Source organism: Bombyx mori, chromosome 5 (assembly GCF_030269925.1).
Source record: "Bombyx mori chromosome 5, ASM3026992v2".
NCBI lineage: Eukaryota > Metazoa > Arthropoda > Insecta > Lepidoptera > Bombycidae > Bombyx > Bombyx mori.
Window position 1 is genome coordinate 14121616 of NC_085111.1, and position 24383 is coordinate 14145998.

At 34.7% G+C, this 24383-nt stretch overlaps 3 protein-coding genes across 4 annotated transcripts; 1 reads left to right on the plus strand and 2 right to left on the minus strand.

The window, feature by feature from the left end:
- Window positions 1-1365: 1365 nt before the first annotated feature.
- On the minus strand, window positions 1366-16843 carry LOC101745250 (transportin-1). 2 transcript variants are annotated; one of them, XM_038010858.2, is made up of 15 exons: window positions 16433-16843; window positions 15853-16185; window positions 15520-15735; window positions 15228-15350; window positions 14554-14649; window positions 13837-14020; window positions 13387-13601; window positions 12648-12857; window positions 11625-11936; window positions 11253-11360; window positions 10880-11053; window positions 10141-10312; window positions 9685-9780; window positions 8779-8854; window positions 1366-7894 (listed from the first exon to the last, which is right to left on the minus strand). In XM_038010858.2, exons 1-15 carry the CDS (start codon window positions 16535-16537, stop codon window positions 7612-7614), a joined length of 2703 nt encoding a protein of 900 aa, XP_037866786.2. In that variant the 5' UTR covers window positions 16538-16843; the 3' UTR covers window positions 1366-7611. The 2 variants fall into 2 exon arrangements, with proteins under 2 accessions (XP_037866786.2, XP_037866787.2); XM_038010859.2 differs by lacking the exon at window positions 8779-8854 and having other exon boundaries at window positions 7680-7894; window positions 16433-16704.
- A 1664-nt stretch (window positions 16844-18507) lies between these two features.
- Window positions 18508-21223, plus strand: LOC119628501 (probable dimethyladenosine transferase). The gene is made up of 5 exons (XM_038010860.2): window positions 18508-18825; window positions 18907-19093; window positions 19688-19991; window positions 20233-20454; window positions 20916-21223. Exons 1-5 carry the CDS (start codon window positions 18768-18770, stop codon window positions 21063-21065), a joined length of 921 nt encoding a protein of 306 aa, XP_037866788.1. The 5' UTR covers window positions 18508-18767; the 3' UTR covers window positions 21066-21223.
- On the minus strand, window positions 21212-22883 carry LOC778510 (uncharacterized). The gene is made up of 3 exons (NM_001098335.1): window positions 22641-22883; window positions 22471-22572; window positions 21212-21349 (listed from the first exon to the last, which is right to left on the minus strand). Exons 1-3 carry the CDS (start codon window positions 22881-22883, stop codon window positions 21212-21214), a joined length of 483 nt encoding a protein of 160 aa, NP_001091805.1.
- Window positions 22884-24383: the final 1500 nt, after the last annotated feature.

Consider the following 24383-nt stretch of genomic DNA (forward strand, 5'->3'; position numbering starts at 1 on the left):
ATTAGATTATCTATTGATGGTATACATTCGTATGCCGATAGCAGTACGGAGGCTGCGTGGTATATCGACAATCAGTCTCTCTCGGAGCGTGGTGCAGAAGAGACGATCAACTTGTATCTGAAGTGGATAACTCTCTGGAGCGAGTTTCCGAATGTGGCAAATTAAATTCAGTTCACTTCAACCCATTAGACACAAGTTCGGACATTCACTGTGAAGGACCCTTTTGTCAGGGCGGCGCAGTCCCAGTGTATTCTTGCTACCTTCCATAAGTATTTGAATACTGGGTCTGATGTTTCGAGCGATGTTTAATATCCGAGTCATTTGGAGGGCACTTATCCGACCGCGACGGGGCAACGCAAAGCCGCCGTCGACCAAAATATGTCTTGTCCTATCCACCGGATTCACTCTCGGTGCTTTTAGGACTCTCAAGTATCGGTCACCGCCCTCGTCGAACTCGTCGATTACGACAAGCGAACTAACCCACAGACACAATCCACTGAGTTTCTCGCCAGATTTTCTCAGTGGGTCGCGATTCCGATCCGGTGGTAGATTCTGCGAAACACTGCTCTTGCTAGGGCTAGTATTAGCAAATTCTCTCAAGTTGTACCCATGAGCTCACTTACCCGTCCGGGCGTAGCTGGAATAGCCTCTTAACTCTACCAACGAATAGGTAGGTAGGAGAAAAAAAAATTGGAGGGTAAAGTGAAGTTGGAGTCAAGGATACTGAGAATCCTGAATAGAGCGAAGCGGTACTTCACGCCTATACAAAATACTTTTGCTTAACAAAGCACAAATCCGGACTCGTTCTTACTCCCTCGCTCAAGGCCGGGGCTCCTGAATATCAGCTACTTCCATTTAATTCCATATAAGAGGGCCGTTCGGACTGTCGATAATCCCATTGTCACGAATCGTTTGAAACCTCTGGGTCTACGTAGGTTAGGTTCTCTCTCTATTCTATACCATTTGTTACATGGTGGTTCATTCACGGTGAGTTTCCAGAGATATTTTTTGCTACGTACCATCCGGCTCAGAAATGAATTCACCTCCAGCGTTTCCCGAGCGCTATGGACATCTCCTACTTCAATCAAGGTTTACGAAGATTAATCAACTGTGGACAGCGGCTTGGCTCTGCTCTTGTCATTGCTGACGCCCATCAACGACAGTAACCATTCACCATTAGCTGGCCCATGAGTTACCTAAAGGGTAACAAAAAAAAAATGTTTTTCAAGTCAGTTACATAGCTTGGAAGATTAATAAATAATACCTATAGGTTCTCGACTTGGTATACCGTCCTAAGAGGCGCAATCTTGTTCATTATCATTTTAAGGATTCACTTTGAAAACGAATAATAAATAAAAGTCTCTGTAGAACAATGAGTAGTTTATTAACGAAACATAGTTTTGTTAATTATTTCTATTGTGAGGTCATTTTAATACACTCTCCTTTAAACTTTTACAAACAATGTGGTCTCATGTCTATTATTAAAGTACTAATATAGAGATTATTGAAAACGCTGGTTCGCAAAATTATCCCTCAAATATTTGCGTTTGAACAAATTAGCTCTCACATGTTTTTAAATAAGGTAAAAGTACCAACTTAGAAACAATCGAATACGAACTAAAATAAATCGTTTCATAACAATCTATATGGTTCTCAAAGGCAAATTCAAGTGGAGATTAGCCACCAAAAAGCCAATATGTTATTTAGACTATAAGCCTGCCGCTTAACTGAGTTGTTTCCAGAGTTAAAGTGCAATCCGGGAAGGGTCTAACAATACTAGAAGAGTCCTCAAGTGTCATCCGAAATCAAACATAAAATACATAACATTCGGTTTGAAGGGTGGGGCAGCCGTTATATACTGACCTTAGAACTAATATCTCAAGGTGGGTGGCGGCATTTACGTTGTAGATGTCTATGGGTTACGGTAACCACTCATCACTAGGTGAGCTGTGAGCTCGTTCACCCATCCAAACAATAAAATAATAATAAATAAATAGTAATTTCCGAACTGTACTTTTCTGTACAGTAGCTTATTTGTCATTCTTTTCCGAATTTTCGATACACAAACATAAAAATATATTAAAGCGTAGTATGACTTACGAAGAGGTTAAATACATTCGTAGTAAATAAACATGAACAAAACCGGACGATGGCAACTAAACAAAACATTGAGACAAACAGGTATTACGAATATCGAATAATTGCAATAATAATTTTCTAATAGTTTGCATATTAATTCAATTTTACTTCCATCATAATATAAAATCGATTGAGTTTACTAGAATATTGACTACCGTCAGAATAATCAGTTGCGGAGCGTTTTCATTTACAGTTTTACGTTCAACAAGAATGGGGCGCCCGGGCGGTTTGATTAATAAATAAATATTCACGAGTTAGAAAAGCTGATTATGTTCTCTCACATTGCACAATATACATATTATAATCGGGACTGTTAAATAAGTATTATTTTAGATCGCAAATCAAATATGTTTGATCTGGTTTTGTGATATGTTTCATTTCTCGGTTAATAATAATATTTATGGTAAGAGCTCTTATTCGCGGGTCATATGTTCCGTGAACATGCCGCAAATACAGAAACTGAATAAGGGAAAGGGAAAGCGCATTTACAAGGGATATTCGGTTGGATACCTGCATATTGGAATCCTTTTTTTTTCCCTTGTAGGCAGACGAGCATACGGCCCACCTGATGGTGAGAGGTTACCGTCGCCCATGGACTTCATGTCAAGTCCATGGGCGTCCAATGTGCGTCCATGAAGTCCAAGAGCCAAGCCGCTGCCTACCAATATGTATGAACCGATGTACCAATTAGATCTGCGAATAAAGAAATTTATCGCGAATAAAGGAGCTTTAGCTGTATTAACAATTTTGACGTAGACGGCTCCGTCGAATCTCGGGTCAGCTACAATATACTGTTCCACTTTTATGTATTTTAGAGAATTTTAAATAAATGTAACATAGATTACAAACTAATGTTACAATATTGAGCAAATAGGTTGCGTTTAAAGTAAAAAATATATTTGTATTTAAATGTACCAAAACTTACGGTTACTGCAGTCATCTCAGAAAGCAACTCAATCAATCGGTAGGCCTATATGTGTGAGTAGCCAAATGTCGAGCACGAATAGAATAATTACTGTCACGTGTACTCAATAACATAAACGAACATTTTACAATAGAAACATTTTTATTTGTATTTATTTTCATGTTATATATACATACTATTGAATTTATGAAAAATCTTACGGCGTGTCACATAGTGAAACTAATAAGGTCACAACAACATTTTGCGGGTTCAATACGTCCATTGGTACAAATACGATATGGTTTGATGAAGGTAAAATATTACGAAACTCATTCGGGTCATGTACAGAGTACATGTGGTCACACAGCCGAAAGCATCGAGAGATGTTCAAAAAATAATTCCTTGTCATTTGAAAACCATATCGTTTTCAATTCCACATAGTCTCAAACTGTGAGAGCTCTATATATATATTTTAAGTAACACTAACTAGGTGGTATAAAATATTTCTTTTAAACGTTTTCAACGTTCGCCACTTCAATGTAACATTGAGAAAAACGTAATACACAGAATGAAGTAATGATGTGATTTATAAAGTATAACTACATTTTTTTTATATAAATAAATAATATTATGCGTCTGTATAATCAGATAAACTCATGTTTCATTAAAAAATATAACTATTAAAAAATAATAAACAATATAAGGATGTTTTATTGCCAAATATCATTACAGGTTTTCATTGGTGACATGCCAACACTGGACTGTATATACTGTGGATTATTTATTTTGTAATCTGTAATATAAATATATTTATATCATAATTTAAATAAAAATAGCATACATTTGAATTAAACATACCGATCAGCAATAATAAATATATAATGCAATTTTAAACATTAATAATACATAATAAAATATCATTAACATTTTGTGAAGGCATATCAACAACGCGGTTTACATTATATTGCATGTTTACATATTTCACATATACTTTAATAATATGCACAACACAAAATCGAAGTACTACGCGCGACGCAAAGTTCAATTATATCGACATTATACATCACAAAAATCGTTCACACGACAAGACTACATATAATTATAAGATTTCAATAACATATTTTTATGCCTCAAGGAAGGGAGTGCCCCACGATGCCGCCTCAACCACTCAATCATGCAGCCACTTATTAAAACTATTATCACTGTTTCTTTTCAGAGAAAAAAAAACCTATTTTTTTTTATCGCGACGATAAAAACCAACTAAGCCTTACTATAAAAATTACGAGCAAACCCGTAATACTTTGTAAAAATCGATTCTACTTAAAAAATAAACAATGTATCTCAAATTTATATTTAAAAAAAGAATAATAATATATAATACGCATCACTATTTTTATTCGATATGCCGCAGGGCGTACCGAGAAGCCGGAGTGACGACCGCGACGTCTCCGCGCGGCCTCGTTGGCACGTGACAAGGAACGGGACTAGACAGGACTCGGGATAGGAACTGCGGGGGATTTCAAAGGACCGGGGCCGCGCACAGCTCGCAACGAGTGTGCTCTACGATCTATAGCGCTCTTTAAACGATCAAATTGTTTGTCATCGGTCGCGTTTCCGATCCGGTGGTAGATTCTACGAAACACTGCTCTTGCTAGGGTCAATGTTAGCAACACTCCGGTTTCAGCCCCGTGATCTCACCTACACACGTTAGGGTGAAGCTGAAATAGCCTCTCAAGGCTATCAGCATAGGCAGGAAAAAAAAACGTTTGTCAAGTTTTACGTGTTTGTCTAATTATTTGACAGTGTGCAGCTTTGTTTGACGCATTTGTCAGTCAACGTGTTTAATGGAAATCTTGATTGACGGCGTGTTTGACAAACAAGTTTGAACGTGCATGGGGGGCGGGGTGTTTGTCAAACAAAATTTCCGTCGTTGCTCAACACGACATCTTGCTACCCCGCAAGGAGTAAACCGAATCTACGGGCAAGTTAACTAACTTGTTTGATCTTTAAGTCTGATCGTTTAAGCTATTGTTTGATGAAAACGTAAAGTTTGATAAACAAATTTGATCGTTTACAGGCCGCTTATGGAGATGTTGAGAATTCTTCGAAATAATACTAAACTAATACGACTAATCTACTAATAAATCTGCTATGGGAGGTTACTTACAGCACGAAAAACCATACCAGGTGGTATCAGTGTCTATTGCACTCTGATGGTGATATTTGACATGATAATGAAATGTCCACTTATGATTATGAATAGTTTCGAAATGTTGTCAACATCCCCGAAATGTTAGAGGTTTATGCGATCAAACAATATTTCAGAAGTGTCAATGATAAATTCAATCGTCTCAACAAACAATACTATAATTTTGACGAATCGGAATGTGACATTTTTTTCATATCCCCGAAAAACCACAATGTTACTCTGAACACTAACGCTATGATAGCACTTTGTAAAATAAACTAACGTTCACACGAACTACAAAATTTTCAGATCAATCATCTGAAAGAACTAAATGACGTATCATAATAACAAGTGTTTTAAAGTCAGACTTTTAGTTTTTCATTTATAAAACAAAGAAAAATAATAACAATTTTTTTTACTTGAACATAATAAATATACATGGTATTTACACATACATAATAATATATAAATATATAATATAATTAAATTTGTAAAATATACACGTCAATAGTATCGTTTATAAATCGAACGAGTCGTCGACGTTACTCTACATATTCGCATTACAATCTAGTCGAGTTCAACACGGGATGGGCGAGTGCAGTCAGTGCGGCGACCCGGCGAGCGAGTGCGGCCAGTGCGGCGACCTGGCGGGCGAGTGCGGCCAGTGCGGCGACATGGCGGGCGAGTGCGGCCGGCGTCGCTCACACAAAACGATCATCGAAATAAGAATACTATTTGGTATGTCACATAGCGAACACCTAGCCACCGTAAGTCTATCAAAAAGCTGTATATCTACATTCGATACATGCATACATATACACGTACATATCATATTATATTTAAAATAAATCACAATCACAGTTTACATAAATTCTCGATTTCACGAAGTCTTGTTCATCGAAAGAATACATTATTTAAAACGTAATATTTTATAGCTCTAAATTAATAGAATATAATGTAAATGTAGCGGAGGAGAGAGTAAATGCTGATTATGAACGAATAAAAATTAGACATCGGAAGATAAAAATTTACAATTTGCAACAAAAAATTTAGTGTTAGAAACAAGATAGATTACGTGCAACGTGTTTATAATATTGCCATTTTCTAAAATGGCTTGTTACATTTACATATAATTACGTCGACGACGCCGACCATTAGAGCGATTGCACGAGTCTTCAGGAAGGAGCTAATTGCATCGAGCGAACACGTCCTACTCCGACACTACATAAAGGATGTTTAAGTTTTCATTGTGTACAAAAGCTGCTCTCTATCTCTGATAATTATACAACGATCAGATATTTAGAGATATACAACTTGATACATTTAATAAAAAGTTTTAATCGAAAGCATTTTACAATAAAATCATTGTGCGAGACATTCAGACATATTATTGTTATAATTATTATAGCTTTACATAACTCTTATATGGCCTTTGCACAAAATATTTAAAAAAATATTATTACATTTTAATTTCATTTCACATAGAGCATTTTGCAGTTGTCACAATAAAAATACTTAGATATTAAATTTTGATACAAAATAGCCATAAGAATTCTAATTTAAAAAAAAAAGAAAATATTTTTTTATTGTTATCCATGTTTTATGACCAAAATGGTAAACGCGAGCTTAAACGGTAGAAATAGTCAAACTTATGTCTACGACTCGCGGAACCCGAAGAAAGTACTTGAAAAATAATATAAATTTCAATTTTATTTGCAACATGCTTTGAACTTTGAAAAATGAGCAACGAGAGCCAGGGGTGGGCTCACTGTTCTTGTATAATATATTATGTTCGCCATAAAGGCTTAAAATTAATTTATATATGTTTTCCGCAGATAGTATACATAATACATCGAACAATGAATATTATACATTCACTAAATTTCCAATTAACGGAAATATAGGTTTCTGTTACTTGATTGATACTACTTGTATGTGTCTTTGTGTACGTAAGCCAGTCTAGCTCTCGTGAGCTGATGTCCCAAATTTACAAAAAAGTTAAAATTATTAACAGACCAATACTATTGTCAAAATATCACACTAAAATCTACAATATGCGTACTGGCCTTTTTTATTTTCAATATTTTGGCAGTATGCATTCTAAAATTCCAAACGAATAATTAATAAAAATCACAAATTTGAATCGTCCAACGGGACATCAGCTCTACTCGCGCAAAACATAAGTCAAAACAATCACGATGCGATCTCAGCATCGCCGTCGTTCTGTTGATCGAAGCCACACGTCAAGATGTCATCGACCTCAAACATCTCCAAACAACACCGCGATTAAAACAAATCGGCAAAGGGAACCTAAAACTAAATGCCGATCTGACGCGCCGACAGCTGGCTCGAAGCATAACAGGGCACCGGGGCGTGCACCCTAGATGCCGCACATGGCCGACAGCCGCGCGCTCAGCTGCACGGGGAACTGATCCGTGAAGCGGCGCCAGTTCTCGTCGCCCACCTGGTTTTTGAAGCCGTGCAGGATCTCCGTGAACATGTCCTTGAGGTCGTCCTTGGGATGCGACCAGGAGGCGACGGCGTCGCAGAAGAACAGAAAGTCGGGCACCACTCCCGCCGGATTCACTTGGATCATCTGACAGATGCCGCGGAACGCAGAGTCCTTCTCATCGTTGTCTCGGATGTTCCGCAGCGACGTGCACCTTGAACATTACAACTCTTCCATTTTAAAAACGACCGCGTTGTGTGTAGGTGATAATTCGAAATTAATCACATTTCTTGTTCTGATTGAATCATATATATAATTTTATTTTTATTTTTAATAAATATATTTTACTCTCGCGTTAAAAACTTATTTATTTAAGAATTCGAAGTATCACCTAATGCACAATATAGAGTGAAAAAATGAAACTATAAGTTGAAAAACAAAGCAAATCCTCATTTAAATCATCTAATCTCATGGTATTTTTCCTTGTAGTGTTGTATGCTCTATATAAATATATGATTAGCCCAAACTGTAAGCCAAGACATAAAGCAACATACTGTTACTGTTGGCACATCAATTAGTCAGGATAAAAAATGAGCAAAGAACGGTGATTCTTAGATTTGTTAAATTTATAGTTAAATTATTATCTCAAATACCCACTGAAGGCATTTAAGATCTAGTGAGTGAAGAACCGCTTTCTTGCTGTAACCGGGTTGTCTTGCAGTTTGGTTAGGTAGTGTTGGATATATTTAGCAACTTATACACATATATATTTATTTATATATATATATTATAGAAAGCGGATGGTGTTCAACGTACACGTATAAGAAACATCACTGTAATCAATACAATAAAGTAATACCACCCAGAAAAGAAGGGAGTAGTAGTATAGACAGATAGTGTGGCCTTTTCATATTTTTTTCTTATGATCAACGTCAAAACATCCATGCTAGGAAAAAAACAAATTAGAACAACGGATATACATAAAATAATAAGTAAAAAGCATGAACAAACACCATCCACAATCGAAATAATATCGGTTAATAACTTATTAATTAAAATTAATAATTTAAAGTAATAATAAAAAAAATGACTACAGACCACTGGCGTACAAATTGATGTAATACGGGTGCGACGTCGTGGGGGCACACATAACCTAGCCGACCGATAGTAATCGCTACACGCCACGACATACCGAGAACAAAACCAAGAAAACAAATCAACAAACCATTCAAAACATACTTAAATTACATAATTTAATAGCAACAAATTAGTGTCACAAATGGAAAAAACGTCAAACAATTTTAAGGCTGTCCAATTCTAATAAACAAAATTAAAAAAAAAGAACATTTAAATATCTAAAGATGGTCTAGTTACTGAAAATATAGTTTTTTTTTTTTTTTTTTTTAATTTAAAAGTAAATCAATATTATTAAGTAAAATTTTTAGAGAAAATGAGTATCTTCTAGGCCATCTTCTAGATGAGGCTCACACTTGAGTTTTCGGATCTACATAGGTGGTTGGTTATATATTTACATCATCAAGAAATAAAACTAAATAATTTATAATAGTTATAATATAATAAGGCAATATTCATTAAATATAACACGATATTTTATGTTATTGGTCAGTATTTCTTTTATATTTATATCGAAAAATATAGCTTTGGTTACAGCTCCCAGAGAATATTGTAAGCCTTAATGAACGAAAGCAATGACTGATTGTTGTGAATAATTAAATAAAAACAAATCATATTTAAATTAAATTTGTTTGTTATAATATTTAAATACATACACATAGTATGCCACAGGAGAGTAAATAGATATAAAGCAGTGACTTATTTGTAAACATTTAGGGCCATTACTCAACATACGCAAATAATTTGCAAATAAAATAAATTAAAACATTTCATTTGCTAGCAACCAACAATATATAACGCACTGGGAATGTCTTTCGGGGGCATTGTTATTGTTGTCTATATTATAAATTGAGTATGGGCATCACTTACCTGTGTTTTCGAGGAGAGTTTTTGGTGTGTTAGGCCTATTGATGATTTCAACTAAATGTTTAAGTACTAAGGGAATATACTTCGATGTTTCTTGACCTGAAATATAAAAAAATTAAAAAGAAATTACAAGATGTTGCAAAATATTGTTTAAATCTTAAATATATGCAGAAACTATAATGTTGTAAATTAATAAATAAACATTATTTTTACGTCTCTTAAGCGAATAAGTTATCAAAAAATTTGAATAAAAATTATTAACATCAGCCTGATTAGAAAAAAATGTTTGACAACAAAAACAAAGCTATTGTATTTTTTTTCCTGCAAATAGTAACAACATTAAAAAAATGTCAAGAATATGTATAAGCGCATTTTCTTAAATTATCTTATTGCAAAGAAATCTTAATTAATTTATTTTAATTATTTGCATGCCAGTCAAATTGAATAAAAGGTACCCACCTAGTTTAATACTAATTTCGCCTATAGCCCAGGTAGCATTATTGCACACAGATATAAGTTCAGGATTGAGATTTGCTCCGAGAATGGGTAAAAATTCTGGTATGTACGGTAGGACGTGTTGGAAACACGCTTTTGTGAGATCACCGAGTAACGCGAATGAAGACTGACGAACCTGTAATACAGTTTTGCAATTAAATTTTATTTTTATTGAATATCCTATTTGAACTTCCGTAGAATAGTCCCCTCATAAAAATAAAAAAAAAATTGTTTACAGATTTCACACATTAGTTGTTTATATTTTAAAAATCTACTCTTGGGTAGCCATTGCATAGATTCCGTTTAGTGTCGAAAAGCACTATTAGTCTTTATTGCTAGATCCTACAAACTGTTAGAACTTATAAAAGATAGACAATCCTCTTTTCTAATCACCTAATTACAAGTTATGTGTCTCAGTCTAAAGAGTACTGTGTGGAGTCAATTATAAATTCACTCTCACATCACAGGGTCCACAAAAACCAATGTTAGAGTTCAATAGGATGTCTAAAGTGGAATGGACTTTTCCTGACTCAAACCTCTCATATCTTGAGGGACAAATAAAAATTTTTATTATTACTCATGGAGTTGAACAAAAAATTTAAGCTAATTTCTTTAGCTGATATTTGGATAATACCAAACAATCCAGCCACATTATATTTAAACAGGTATACCTTATACATATATACAGATATATAATAATTACCTCAGGCATAGGGTCTTGCATACACTGATAAAGTAGCTGCATTAAGTTTGAATTTAGAACCAGTCGCTCGATATGTCCATCTAATCCTTCAGCCAAGCCACTCAACAAGTCCAGTGCAACAATCATGAATTCTTTGTCCGGGGCTTCAAACTGCTCAGGACTTTGACTGTTTGCCTGTTTAAAAATAATATTCACTTATACTGCCATTATTCAAAATATTTTTTCAAGATATACCAAAACTTTGTTGAGAAAACTGTGTATTTTGATTAATTTTAAGGAAGAATGAAGTATGTAAAGCAAATTACAAAGATTTTTTTCGTTTTTCGCAAGCAAATTTACTTCAACACAGAAAAAAGTATAAGTAGTAACTTACAATGTTTTGATTTAATGTCTGTTCTATTAAGGAAACACATCTCCTGAACACAGGTTCACAGTATGGCAAAAAACCGGACTGTAGAGCTGTAGCTACGGATGATAAACACTGAAAATAAAAAGATCGATATAGTTTTGTTAAATACCACTTATAATTTAATGATACAAAAGAGGAAGTGTGTGGTGTGTGTGTGCATGTGGGTGTGGGTGTGTGTGCATGCGTGTGGGTGTGTGTGTGTACTAGTTCTTATCTGAACTGTTAAATGAAGATGTAAAAATTAAACTGAATATATTTTATTCATCAAATTGAAAAATTACTAATAAAACAGATTGCTTCTAAAAAGGGTTTATGAAATTATTAATATCAAAGTACCTCTAGTAACGGGAATAAGTCTTTATCTTCATCCTTGAGTACATTCCATTTATTTATTAGAGGTGGCATCAAGAGGTTTATATATTCCGGTTTGTTGAGATGGTGACCAACCGAGTCTGCCAAAGTTCCGATTGCGTCGTACAATATGAGCAGGTTCTTGTGTTGGTATTTACTGAAAGCGAACACGAGAGTCTGCAGAATGTAGCCAAGGTATGGCACTAGCTCTGTGCAAGCTTCTTCCTCTAATGTCGCGAAGGCAGAACAAGCAGCCTCTTGGACACGTTTATTGTTGTCGAGTACTCGTTTCAACAGCTGCAAACAATGTACATGAATTATTTTAGAATTTTGGAATAAATTAGTCCATACTTCATCCCTGTGGTATTTGCAAAAACTACGTGTTTTCCGTTTATTTCTATAATCGTAAGTCGGTACATGTACATAACCTAAAGTGCTTTTTAGAATTGTTCACAGTCAGGAACATGTTAGAATGTATTTTTGTTTCAATTGCTGCAGCTTTAGTCACAACTATCCTTCCCAGTAGAAACTAACATTCTTACCCTCTCTTAATCTTCCTCTCACTACATCTCTTACTTTCCAACGGCAGTTTTAAAACTAAAAATCATTGTACCCTACCAATGCTGATAGCCTTGAGAGGCTATTTCAGCTTCTCCTTGATGTGTAGGTGAGCTCACTGGGCTCTAATCGTGAGTGTCGCTAACACTGGCCCTAGCAAGAGCAGTGCTTCGCAGAATCTACCACCGGATCGGAAACGCGACACACTAAGAAGATCCCGCAAGAAACTCAGTGGGCTGTGTCTATGGATTAATTCACTCGTGGAGTCCTTCGTCGCAAGCGATGGGTTCGACGATAACGGTGACCGTCATGGATCCTCCCGATCCAGTAGCGGTACCTAAAAGCACCGCTAATGGATCGGGAGGATCCATGACGTGTTAGACGTTATATATACTAACTCCATCTAATAGGATAAAGGCATAAAAAAAGATTAAAGAAACGAATGAATACCTCTGTGAGGACAGGTCTGAGGTAGAGATCGTGCGACTGCGATACGATCCAGTGCGAGTAGCGTGAGAGGGTCCAACAAGTGATGGCACGCACGAGCGCCTTGCTCTCGGGCAGGCAACACACCAGATACGGCACCAGGTCCGGCAGGTGCGGCACCATGCCCCCCATGCAGCCGTCCGCTACAGCGCCCAATGCCAAAATACCGCTCTCCTGCCGGACAGTAGTTATCACTTTGTTAACTTAGTAGATTTTACATTTGATTATTTCAGAACCAAAGTAGAATAAATCTTAAACTTTCTGTATTCATAACATGTAACCATTTAAGGTAGAGGTTTTATTGCATTCGTTTTTTAATGTTGTTACAAATTATAATTATTGTTAATAACTTCATCATCAATCAAGATATTCATCAAATTCGTCTTCCCCAAGGTGACGGGAATAATAATTATATCACAAATTTATATATGAGTATTCACAACATGATATTGATGTCTAAATAGTACAATAACATCTAATATCGATATAATGTCATAGATTTTTTAATTTGTTTATGTTTATGATAGTTCATAATGGAATCACTTATAGTATCTTAGTGTGAATGTTATTAATTAGTACAAAGCATCTGGACGAATATAATTATGACTTGTATAAACATATAAATTGGTAATATTTTCATTCTAACAAGATTAGATATTTATTTTAAGTTATTTATTATGTGAATTAATTAAATAAACATTACTTTGATGACCCAATCGTCATGGAATAAGGTCTCCTTGAGTATCGGGAAGAGCACGGGCAGAAGGTCAGCACCAAAAACGTTGGCGAGAGCGTCTAGTGCGGCTGCGCTACATTTGCGCAAGTTCCAGTCCGAAACGGATCCATCATCAGGGTCGCCACCGCCCTCAGACTCCGTATCAGAATCTCCACCACCTGACATTGTGCTGTCTCCTGCTCCTGTTACATTAGACAATCCTTAAATTTCTTTCTATATCAGAGAACAAGTACTAAAAGTAAATTAAAAATGTTTTTCTAATAAAACTAGTTTTTGCATTTAAAAGATTTAATCAATTTTGCTGAAATTTGAATAATGAAAATTCTTTAAATAATGTATAATAATCACATTTATATTTTAAGCATTAACACTATATGAAATGTTGGTTTTAAGGTTTTACTTAAATCAATACATTACCATTATGTTTGATGGTATGGGAACGTGGTTTATGAAAGCGGGGTCTGATGTCGGTTTCGCGATCTGGTTCTGCGTCGTCTGCATCATCATCCCGGTCACCACGTAGCAGGATAACATCCATCTCTGAATAGCGCATGCCGCGAACTAACACTGGCAGCAAGGCGGGTAGTCGAGGACCAAGTACCTGTTCATTAAAGATGATGTAAACAAAGCCTGATTTTATGTCACCACAAAAGTCTATGGACACACATCACATTAGAATGTCATGAAAGATGGGGTATGGGAAGAGCTCTGAGGTATTGTTGAAGACGATTTTGTTATCTCTTGTTTACCACCACATCATTTGCAAGCTGAATATGGCTCAATGCTACTACTTGGCACCACTAACTCCATCTAAATTTCCCCGAATAACATACCACCTGGTTTTAGAGTAAAATTCCAGTGTTTCCTGAGCATCATCACATTTTCTTATTCAAATGAGGTTTAAAGTTATCAGCAGTAGTCAGCCATTTGGCTGTGTCTTTTGCACAGAATACTGCCATGAAGAAATTTGACAGCTCACTATCAGATGGCTCCTCTGTCTTCACAGGCAATAAAAAACATGAGGTTGACACCACAATTGTTATGTTTAATGGTTTCCCCAACCTTCAAATCAACTATTGATATCTTTGTACAAATTTCTTAATTCTGGATTCCACTCACACAACTAATACATACCTCTCGACAAACATTTTGTTCGGCAAGCGCGAGCCAGAATTCACAGGCTTCTAAAGCCACTCCTTCTTTCGGATCTTGTGTTCTCACCAACATATACTGTTGATACATTAAAAACTGATACAACTTTTCTATTTATTAGAGGCAAACATTACATGAAAAATAAATTTTTATCAGTTTATAAACAAGCATGGCTACAACTGATCCCTATTACTGAGCATTGAGCTAATCTGTTCAGTACTGTTTTGTGTGGTGAATAATTTTAAACTCGACATGGTGGCTCTTCAAACTGGACTATGTGAATAATAATATGTTTCATGGCAGAAAGAGACCATAAGATGGTACGTATGTGAGCAAACTCACAATTTGCCTCACAAGTATATATAAAAGAAAAAAACTTAAGATACTAGAATATTGAGTTTTGGCTTTCAGATCAATCTAGAGATAACTCTTTCTTGAAACATCAGAAGTTTACAAGTAAGTAGTAAAAGTAAGTGTCTTTAAAAAGTAAAATTTAAGCGAATCTTATTATAACAGACTTGAAGTAAAACTATATTTTGAAGAAAAAAATCTGCGACTTTTATGTACATCTTAAAAAATAATAGATTTTTAAAGATTTTTTTTCACGAATGAAGCTCAGCAGTATAAATCTCGATAGAAAATAAAACATAAATTACCTCTATAATATTGGGCAAATGTGGAATGAGTCTGTCAAGTCGAACTTCCAACAACAGCACAAGTGCATGACAAACATTCTTTCTAACATCTGGATCCTCATCAGCAGCTAAGTGAAATAAATTCTAAAAATAAAATTTATATCTGTTACACAGTCTCTGAATATAATTCGGTTTTACAATAAATTGAGATTGGTATTACTATATTACATTAAAAATTAAAAAAAATAAACTTTCAAGAACTAGGTTAACAAACACAACAACAGATTATACACAATAGTAACTTGAAAATCACCTCAATAAATGCATCTATGTGCATCATTAGTGCTTGTGTTCTGCCCATGATAAAATAGTTTACACATCCAATAGCATGACATCTGATTTTAGGAGAAGTATGCCTAAAGAATTGCAGAAATTTTGGTATTAAGACATTCAAAGGTCTGTTCATAGCATCACTGTCCAGTAACTCTGCTGTGTCCTCACAAATTTTTTGGAGTGCTCCAAATGCTCCCTATAAATAAGAAAGAAACAATAAATTCACTATCAAAATACAATAATAAAAAACCTAATATCAAAACATTTTTGCTGGCATTGTTAGGTTTATTATTGGATTTACTTATTTACTTACTTCACAAACATTATAGTCCTGTGAATCAAGCATTTGACATAATGACGGTAGTAGTTCAGGCCAGGATGTCAATTCTCCTTTGCTAGCAATAGTTGTGATGATAATACCAACTGTTGCACGAATTAACGGGGATGGATCTCCCACAGCAGATAAACATTCCTGCTTTATAAATTCTGCTACTTCAGGCAAAAAGCTGTTGTAATGAGCTTTGACATTATTTTTCAATATCAAACCACTTAGTGACCTTGTTGGTTCTTCTTCAGTTACCAGTCTAGTTAAAACGAATATCAGATAGTTGTTGAAGTCCGGGTACTTGTTCAGTTCTTCCAATTTCTGTTATTACAATGAAAGGAAACTAAAATTTGTCAATATCTGTCATGTCGGAAAAATCGATTTTATACAAAGCGTCTAGAAAAATGCAACCATCACTAACAAAACTAACCTCTACAATATTCATTTAACTTGTAAAATATTGACCAGAAAGGCTTAGAAACTCGAAAAGTTAATTTGTTAACGATTAAAATTGTATAAAAGATACACGCCGATAACTTTGATCTGTGTAATTTTTTTAAAAGGATACTTGTTGAACTGCTCGTTGTGTAGCTGTGTCGGGTGACTGTGACTCTTTGAGTAGTGTTAAAATTTGCCGTAATCCTTCTTGTTCTGGTTTCCACTCCATTTTCATAATAAAATCCAGAAAACGGTTAATCACTCGGTATAGCAAAGATCAACCATGCCAAAATTTAGAAATTGCCACAAAACAAAAAGCTATGGTGATTATGGTGTTGTCTGTTGCTGAAACTTGAAGTTTAATGCAGGTTCTAAATAATTACGATTTTTGGCTGAAAATGTGAACAGCACAAACCTACCATGGAATTATATGTTTTATTTGGTGTTCAAATTTATGGTAAAAATTAAAAAATAGTGAAAATCAAACAAGTTTAAGATTTAGGCAGTAGGCCGCACATAGGAGATATTTTTGTAATTCAACAATTGTGGCGGGACATTTGAAACAAAACACATACTATCATGCCGTATTTACACCATATTTACACGCGCATCCGCGGTGGTGTGCTTATTTTTATCAAGTGTTGTTTGTGGTATAATATCTGCTGAGCTACATAATTTTTTTACTTTGAAATTGAATTTGAATTACTTTGAAAGATGGAACACGTTTGTTTTCATGGCGCGGTAATTTGTAAAATACCACATAAAGATTTTACATTTAAATTATTACAAAAGTTGCAAAAACTCTATATTATTCAAGCACGCCCTCATTATAAAACAGACGATTTTTTTCTGCACCAAATCAAAACGTGTAATAAATTATGGTAAGTTGTAGCCCTTAATAATAGGGGTTAACTTTTAGTGGGTATTTTTTTCTTCTCAACTGCTACGTCAAGATTGTAGGATGATCATCTAGTCTACATTCTGGAAGCTGTGCCACAGTTAACTATATGCCCGATGTTTTAATAGGTAGGGGATTTGCCAGTAACCACTCACTACTCTCTCAGGCCACCCACCTAGGGCCGCATGCTCATCTATCTACAAAGGTAATGAAAAATGATGTGCATGTACTTATACAATACATTTCCTGCGCTCCAAATTGTAGCGCAGTAATTGTGGTGATGTAAATATACGGTGTGAGTAACGTATGGTGCTAGTGTACTGCTTCTTAAGTATGCATTGATATTATGATTTTTGTAACAAAAGTAATGTTTGTTTTCGAGATTATATTGGACAGGTTTCAACAGATGAGTTATTGTTTGAATGGAATTTAATTAATGAAATTTTAATTATTTACGGAAATACAATTGCAAATTTTATTACAAAATACAAAATACAAAAATAGTTTATTTTCAAAAGTTTGAATGTTTTTTAGGCCAGGTATCTGGAATAAATTGTTCTATGAAATGTCCGAGTCAAGAGAGCGCGTGACTGTTGTGGGATTGCCGAAGGCCCAAGATGCCAATTAAATGGCAGGCACCAGGAAAACGGGACGACTCGTCGGCGGCTGCGGTCATCGCTGTCATCGCCGGACGTTTTGCAGAAGAGCAACCCAGTCAACGGTGTATCGTGTACCACGTATAGGTACCACGGTAGGCTCGTTCTGACCCAAATGGGTATCCCGGAATAACAGCGGCACGTCACAGGCTACCGTATCTTAGTGTAGTATCTGACTGTAGTCGTTAATCGTCGATGATAGTCTCTACGACCCGTCAGTCGAGCTTCCTTGGGTTGGTGCCGTGAGTTTCGATGTAATGTTGACCACGCGAACCCCCCTACTCTACCTGGGTGAAGATTGGAGGTCTATTGAGAGTACAAGAGGAGTCGTTTGGCTAGGGCTGTAAATATATCCTCGCACCCGCGGTCTACTCAAGATTTGCCAACCGTCAAGTCCCACACGACAAATAATTTTTTGAAGTATTATTTTAAATTTTATTTAATTATTCATTTAAAAAGTGGTCTACATTTCAATTGCCAAGCATAATAAAATTTAAGCTGGAAGGCATTACTGCTTCGCCATAGTTGCGAAGTGTGACACACCCGTTCGGGCCTTCAAATGCCTTACCACTAATTAAAACTCTTTTTTTAGAGATGATTCCCATTAAGCGATATTAATCTTTCATCGTGGAAACTATAAACATGTACATAACATGTAAACATATGTTGTTTAATATATTTTTCATATTCAATTCAAGTACTCCGGGTGGCATGTGGGCCATGTTTCTTTTGCCCACCCAACTCCAAGTGACAAATCAAACAAATAACAACATATAACTTTTAAACCTACCCACATAACCTCAACTCGTGTGATTTTCTTCTTTTTAATTTGATAGTATTATACTTATACCATTAACCATTACGTTGTAAATCCATTTATTACTTTGTCAAACTATCGTGTGTCATTAAAAATGCCAAAAATTAAGGCAGAAAAAAAAACGAGAATTCATAAAGAAATTGCTAAACAAGGTACTTACGTTCCTGTAAAATATTTAATTAATTGCATTAATATAACAACAAAATTAAGTAAAACACAATACTTTTTTTAAGGTATTCAATTTAACAAGGACTTCGGTCAACACATATTGAAGAATCCACTAATAATAACCTCTATGTTAGACAAATCTGGATTAAGGCCTACTGATGTAGCACTTGAGATTGGTCCTGGTACTGGCAATATGACAGTCAAATTGCTGGACAGAGTAAAAAAGGTATTAGCCTGTGAAATTGATACAAGGTACTTACACCTGTTTCAGTCTGATAATCTTACATCCTTTAATATAAATTGCCATGTATAACAGTAATTTAATTTAGCAGCAATATTCTTAATGCTTTGTTTGTCTTTGAAATAGAACATTCTTTTGTTTTATTGCTTAAGCGTGTGGACGAGTTCACGAGCCACCTGGTGTTAAGTGGTTACCGGAGCCCATAGACATCTACAATGTAAATGCTGCCATCTACAGTGAGATATGATTTTTAAGCCACCCTTAAAACCGAAATGCATTACTGCTTCAAGGCAGGAATAGGCAGGGTGGTGTTACCTACCCGTACAGACTCACAAGAGGTCCTATCATCAGTATTACACAATGTTTTTCACTGTGGAAGGCAATTAAGAACATTTGTTAAGTATGTATTTCATTAGAAAAATTTGTACTTGCCAGCGGGATTTGAAGACCAGTGCATCACTAGATACTAATGCACTGGACGTCTTATCCTTTAGGCCACAAGGACTTTAAGTGACACTTCAATGAATTGTTTCAGCATTCAACATTGTATAGATAAATAATTTCAATTTAATACATATCTATAAGCAAATTTTTTTATATTTCAGATTGGTTGCTGAACTTCAAAAACGTGTGCAAGGTACTCCTTATCAAGCAAAATTACAAATTTTGGTTGGAGATGTTTTGAAAACAGAATTACCATTTTTTGATATATGTGTAGCAAATATTCCATATCAAATTAGTTCACCTTTAGTGTTCAAATTGCTGCTACACAGACCTTTCTTTAGGTGTGCAGTGCTCATGTTTCAAAAGGAGTTTGCACAGAGATTAGTTGCAAAGCCTGGTGATAAATTGTACTGCAGACTGTCAATAAATACACAATTATTGGCTAGAGTTGATATGCTGATGAAGGTAATATTATTTATTGTAGACTTCTAATAATAATTGTCTATCAGCTTAGAGCAAACAGATTGGCACAGACTTCAGTCATTTTTGTAGGTGTCTACTGTAATACAGGCTGAGATTTTCTACCATATTATAGCTAGTAGAAATAACATAATAATAATCCAAATATGTGTATTGAACAGTTCATATAATATGATGAAAACATTCTCATCAATAATATTTGCTTGATATCATTTTTGTTCAACAGGTTGGCAAGAACAATTTCAGACCACCACCCAAAGTAGAGTCTAGTGTTGTGAGAATAGAACCAAGAAATCCACCTCCGCCTATAAATTTTGTAGAATGGGATGGTTTGACTAGAATAGCATTTGTAAGAAAAAATAAAACACTCTCAGCTGCATTCAAACATGCAACCACAATGGCTGCTTTGGAGAAAAATTACAGGGTCCATTGTTCTTTACACAATAAGGTAAAACTGATTTATGCAGAAAAAAATATTAAATACCTTATTGGATTTATAGTAAATAAAGTAAATAAACTTAAGGTCTGTAAAATAATATACTAATGGAGGAGTAATTTTTGTTTAGTAATATATATGCATATAATAACATATAATAATAATGTATGTATATATAAAATTACCTTACAACACCTAGTAATTGGCACTCTTAATTTAAAATATACCATTTTCTGTTCATATTTTTTTGTAATCTGCTATCAAATTTACAATAATAAATATAATTTTAATATAATTAATTTGAAAAATTGGTTAAATTAATAAGATAATAAAAGTAAAAATTAAGAATTAAAAATAATAATAAAAATATTTCAAAAGTTAAATAAATTAGTATTAAAATATAATCTAATTTGTTCAGATTGTTTATTTGTTTGAACACTTTTTCATTAATGCATTTCTGTTGTTGTTTTTAGGAAATCCCTGAAGATTTTGATATTAAGCAAAAAGTACATGAAATATTGACATCCTGTGAAGCTGATCAAATGAGGGCTAGAACAATGGATATTGATGACTTTATGAAGCTATTACATGCTTTTAATGCTGAAGGGATTCATTTTGCATAAATATTAAAAAGAAATGTTTTCGTAACAGCTATTTATTTAAATAAACAAAACGCATTATACTACAACTTTCATGAAGATAAATTGTTATTGATGTTAAATATGTTTAATTTTCTCGAAAACTACACTGTTTGTCAATTAAATTGTTTTTAAATAACAGAGCTCTTGAATTTCCTTTCAGCGTAATCAGAATCGGTTTTCTCAGATTTGAATGGGAATCCAGGTTGTCCAGGAAGAACCATTGGTTTGGTTTTTAGTACTTTCCAACCACCCTTCTTTGTCCAGTCCTAAAAAAATAACTATTTATAGACAGGTATTGAACACTCATTTTCTTGGATTTCATAATAAAAAACATAACAATTAAAATACAAAGTAATTTTTGTATGAATTGATATACAAAAATTACTTTGTAAAAAAAAATTATAAAATTGATATTGTTGAATAAAATAGTAACTAAAATAAACCACAATTAATTGTAAATAATTGATGTAGCCAAAGCATATTAAAAATAACACTTCATTGCTGGCTTAATCAGTTATTGTTCTTAAACTTCGAATACGAATTGTGAATATTTCAGACTACAAATTCATATTGATAGACATAAAGAAATCAATTTGCACTGATTATCTAAACCAACTTCATTTAAAAGAGATACTTGTGAAATTGACTGTACATTTAAAAGAGATACTTGTGAAATTGACTGTAGTTTGTAGTCATTGTGACATCTATTATAATGTGATATTTATATAAATGGAAATAAGTGCTTGTGGCCTAACCTTCACTTATCATTGTTACATTGTCACCTTTGGAACCAATACCCTTCAATCCACTGTAGATTTATGTTTATTTCACATGCATCAGTACCTGGTTGATCTGGGTGACCTAATAGATGGCTGTTATGGTACAATGCTTCAAGGATCTCTTTGCTGTTTGAATATGTAAAAATTTTACACTGTTTTACCTATTTAGCTTCTGGTTTTAAGATTTCCACTTTTTTGGCTTAGAATGTGTTATAAGCTGCTAAAGATATATCTAAAATATTCTGTTTCCTAACAATTTCTTTAGCTATTCCATAAATTATTTTATACTAATCAGTTATATAATTGATTTTCAACTGTTTTCAAATATCTTTTGTATTTTTTGGTGAATTAGATTTCCAACAGAATTTTCATTGGATAGTAGTCAAACTTCCATACAATTCATTGGCAGTTATAATGGAAGTTTTACAACTTGATCTTCACAAAAATTTTAAATAAGATGTTCTGTAATTTGCGCTATTCATAATTATAGTGCTGCCAGGTAGTACAGGGGACCTCTAATATAGGCGTAGGGACTTAAACAATCTATGATAATAAGCTAATAGTTAAATGTGATAAGAAATTTCATAAGATGTAATATTTTTACTTACGTTTCCTAAATATTTAAAGTAGTAATGTGTTGATAGCATAGCCACAGCGATTAAACCAAGTTTTCCAGATATATATCTATAATGTGCAGCACGTTGTTCTCCCTAAAATGAAAATATTTGAAAACTTTTGTTTACATCAACACCTGACAGGTTAGGTTATATAACGTTACCAGCATTGGGGTAAGTTTCGCAAAGAGTACGTCCAAGGGTTTCCGGTAAAAACGACGAATAGGATTAGTACGCTCTCTCCAATATTCTTCCACGTGAACTGGCTCGTGAGCGGCTAAAACTTGATCTTTTAACCATTGCTTACGCCAAGCCCTTTCTGCATCAGTCATACCAAGACATCTTTCCCTTTCACTGGCTACGCGACCAACTATCGTCATAGGTTTAACACCCGCTGTTTGTGCCATTTTTTCGAATAATAGCTACACTTGGTTCTAGAGAAAAAAATGCCTAATTTGTTTTGATAAAAATAAGGTCTTCGTTTTTTTTCTTTGTCAACCTGGACAGGCAAAAGAAAATAGCCCGTAATGCAACGTTATCATTTTTTCTACCTATTCGTTGGTAGCAAGAGGTTCCGGCTGCACTCGGACAGGTGGGTGAGCTCACGGGTTCGACCTGAGAGAATTTGTTAACACTAGCCTTAGCAAGAGCTCAGCAGAATCTACTACCAGATCGGAATCACGACCTACTGAGAAGATCCGGCGAGAAATTCAGTGTGCTTTATCTTTGAGTTAGTTCTGTTGGAGTTTAATTAAATATCTAAGTAGCGGCAGGCAACACTTGTTACATGTGAATTGTAAAGTAGGTAACAGCTTTCGAATATTTGAATGCTTATTTAAATGTTTAAAACAGATGATTGTCTTCTCTTCAGTCATGACGAGGACTTTTCATCTAGACACGGACAGTGCAATATCTCAGGGTTTTATAAAAATAAAATAATGTAATAGTGTAAAAAATGTTTTTAATATATGTTAACCATGACGTAGAGTGTTCTAAAAAAGCCCCTCTCCTCCAGAACCCAATCCCCACAAATTTAACCGTCCAACAGGTTCGCTTGTCGAACTCTTCATCGTAATCGACGAGTTCGACAAGAAGGAGGAGGTTGCTGACCGGGCTATTTAAGACCCAGTTATATGGACTTATGATGCCTATAGGTTCCTCTATGAATATAAAACCGGGTGGAGTTTTTCAGCATGTCCAAACTAAAAACTGAATTTAAATGAAATATACGGTAGAAGAGCGGCAAAATAACAGATAGTCACATAATAAAATTTGAAATTTCAAAGATAAAAAATTGGAAATGAAGTATATGTGCTGTAAGATAGTGCTTATGTTTCGGTCCCCAGTTTCGAACTGCAATAATGTACGGTTGTTGATATATTATTGGTGATTTTTTTTTCTTTTCTTTTATTGCTTGAACGATTGGATGAGTTCACAGCCCACCTGGTGTTAAGTGGTTACTGGAGCCCATAGACATCTATAACGTAAATGCGCCACCCACCTTAAGATATAAGTTCTAAGGTCTCAGTATAGTTACAACGACTGCCCCACCCTTCAAACCGAAACGCATTACTGCTTCACGGCAGAAGTAGGCAGGGTGGTGGTACCTACCCGTGCGGACTCACAAGAGGCCCTACTACCAGTAATTACGCAAATTATAATTTTGCTGGTTTGATTTTTATTACACGATGTTATTCCTTCACCGTGGAAGTCAATCGTGAATAGTTGTTGGATACGTATTTCATTAGAAAAATTAATACCCGCCTGGGATTCTAACACCGGTCATCGCTCAATACGAATGCATCGGACGCCTTACCTTCTAGGGCACGACGACTTCAAAAATGTATGTTGGTAGAGCTCTTTATTTCACTCTTCATAAATTAGACATTGTTACAAAAAAAATGTCT

Bases quoted from the DNA above. Each gene is read 5' to 3' on its own strand.
- LOC119628501 (XM_038010860.2), top strand. From the start codon at position 18,768: ATGCCAAAAATTAAGGCAGAAAAAAAAACGAGAATTCATAAAGAAATT. The intron at 18,826-18,906 runs GTACTTACGTTC...ACTTTTTTTAAG, and splicing joins TAAAGAAATTGCTAAACAAG to GTATTCAATTTAACAAGGAC. The intron at 19,992-20,232 runs GTAATATTATTT...TTTGTTCAACAG, and splicing joins GAGTTGATATGCTGATGAAG to GTTGGCAAGAACAATTTCAG.
- LOC101745250 (XM_038010858.2), bottom strand. From the start codon at position 16,537: ATGAAAATGGAGTGGAAACCAGAACAAGAAGGATTACGGCAAATTTTA. The intron at 15,736-15,852 runs GTAAGTAAATAA...TCTTATTTATAG, and splicing joins AGGACTATAATGTTTGTGAA to GGAGCATTTGGAGCACTCCA. The intron at 14,650-15,227 runs GTAATTTATGTT...ATGTATCAACAG, and splicing joins ATTTGCCCAATATTATAGAG to TATATGTTGGTGAGAACACA.
- LOC778510 (NM_001098335.1), bottom strand. From the start codon at position 22,883: ATGGCACAAACAGCGGGTGTTAAACCTATGACGATAGTTGGTCGCGTA. The intron at 22,573-22,640 runs GTAACGTTATAT...TTTTCATTTTAG, and splicing joins CGAAACTTACCCCAATGCTG to GGAGAACAACGTGCTGCACA. The intron at 21,350-22,470 runs GTAAGTAAAAAT...TTATTTTTTTAG, and splicing joins ACTTTAAATATTTAGGAAAC to GACTGGACAAAGAAGGGTGG.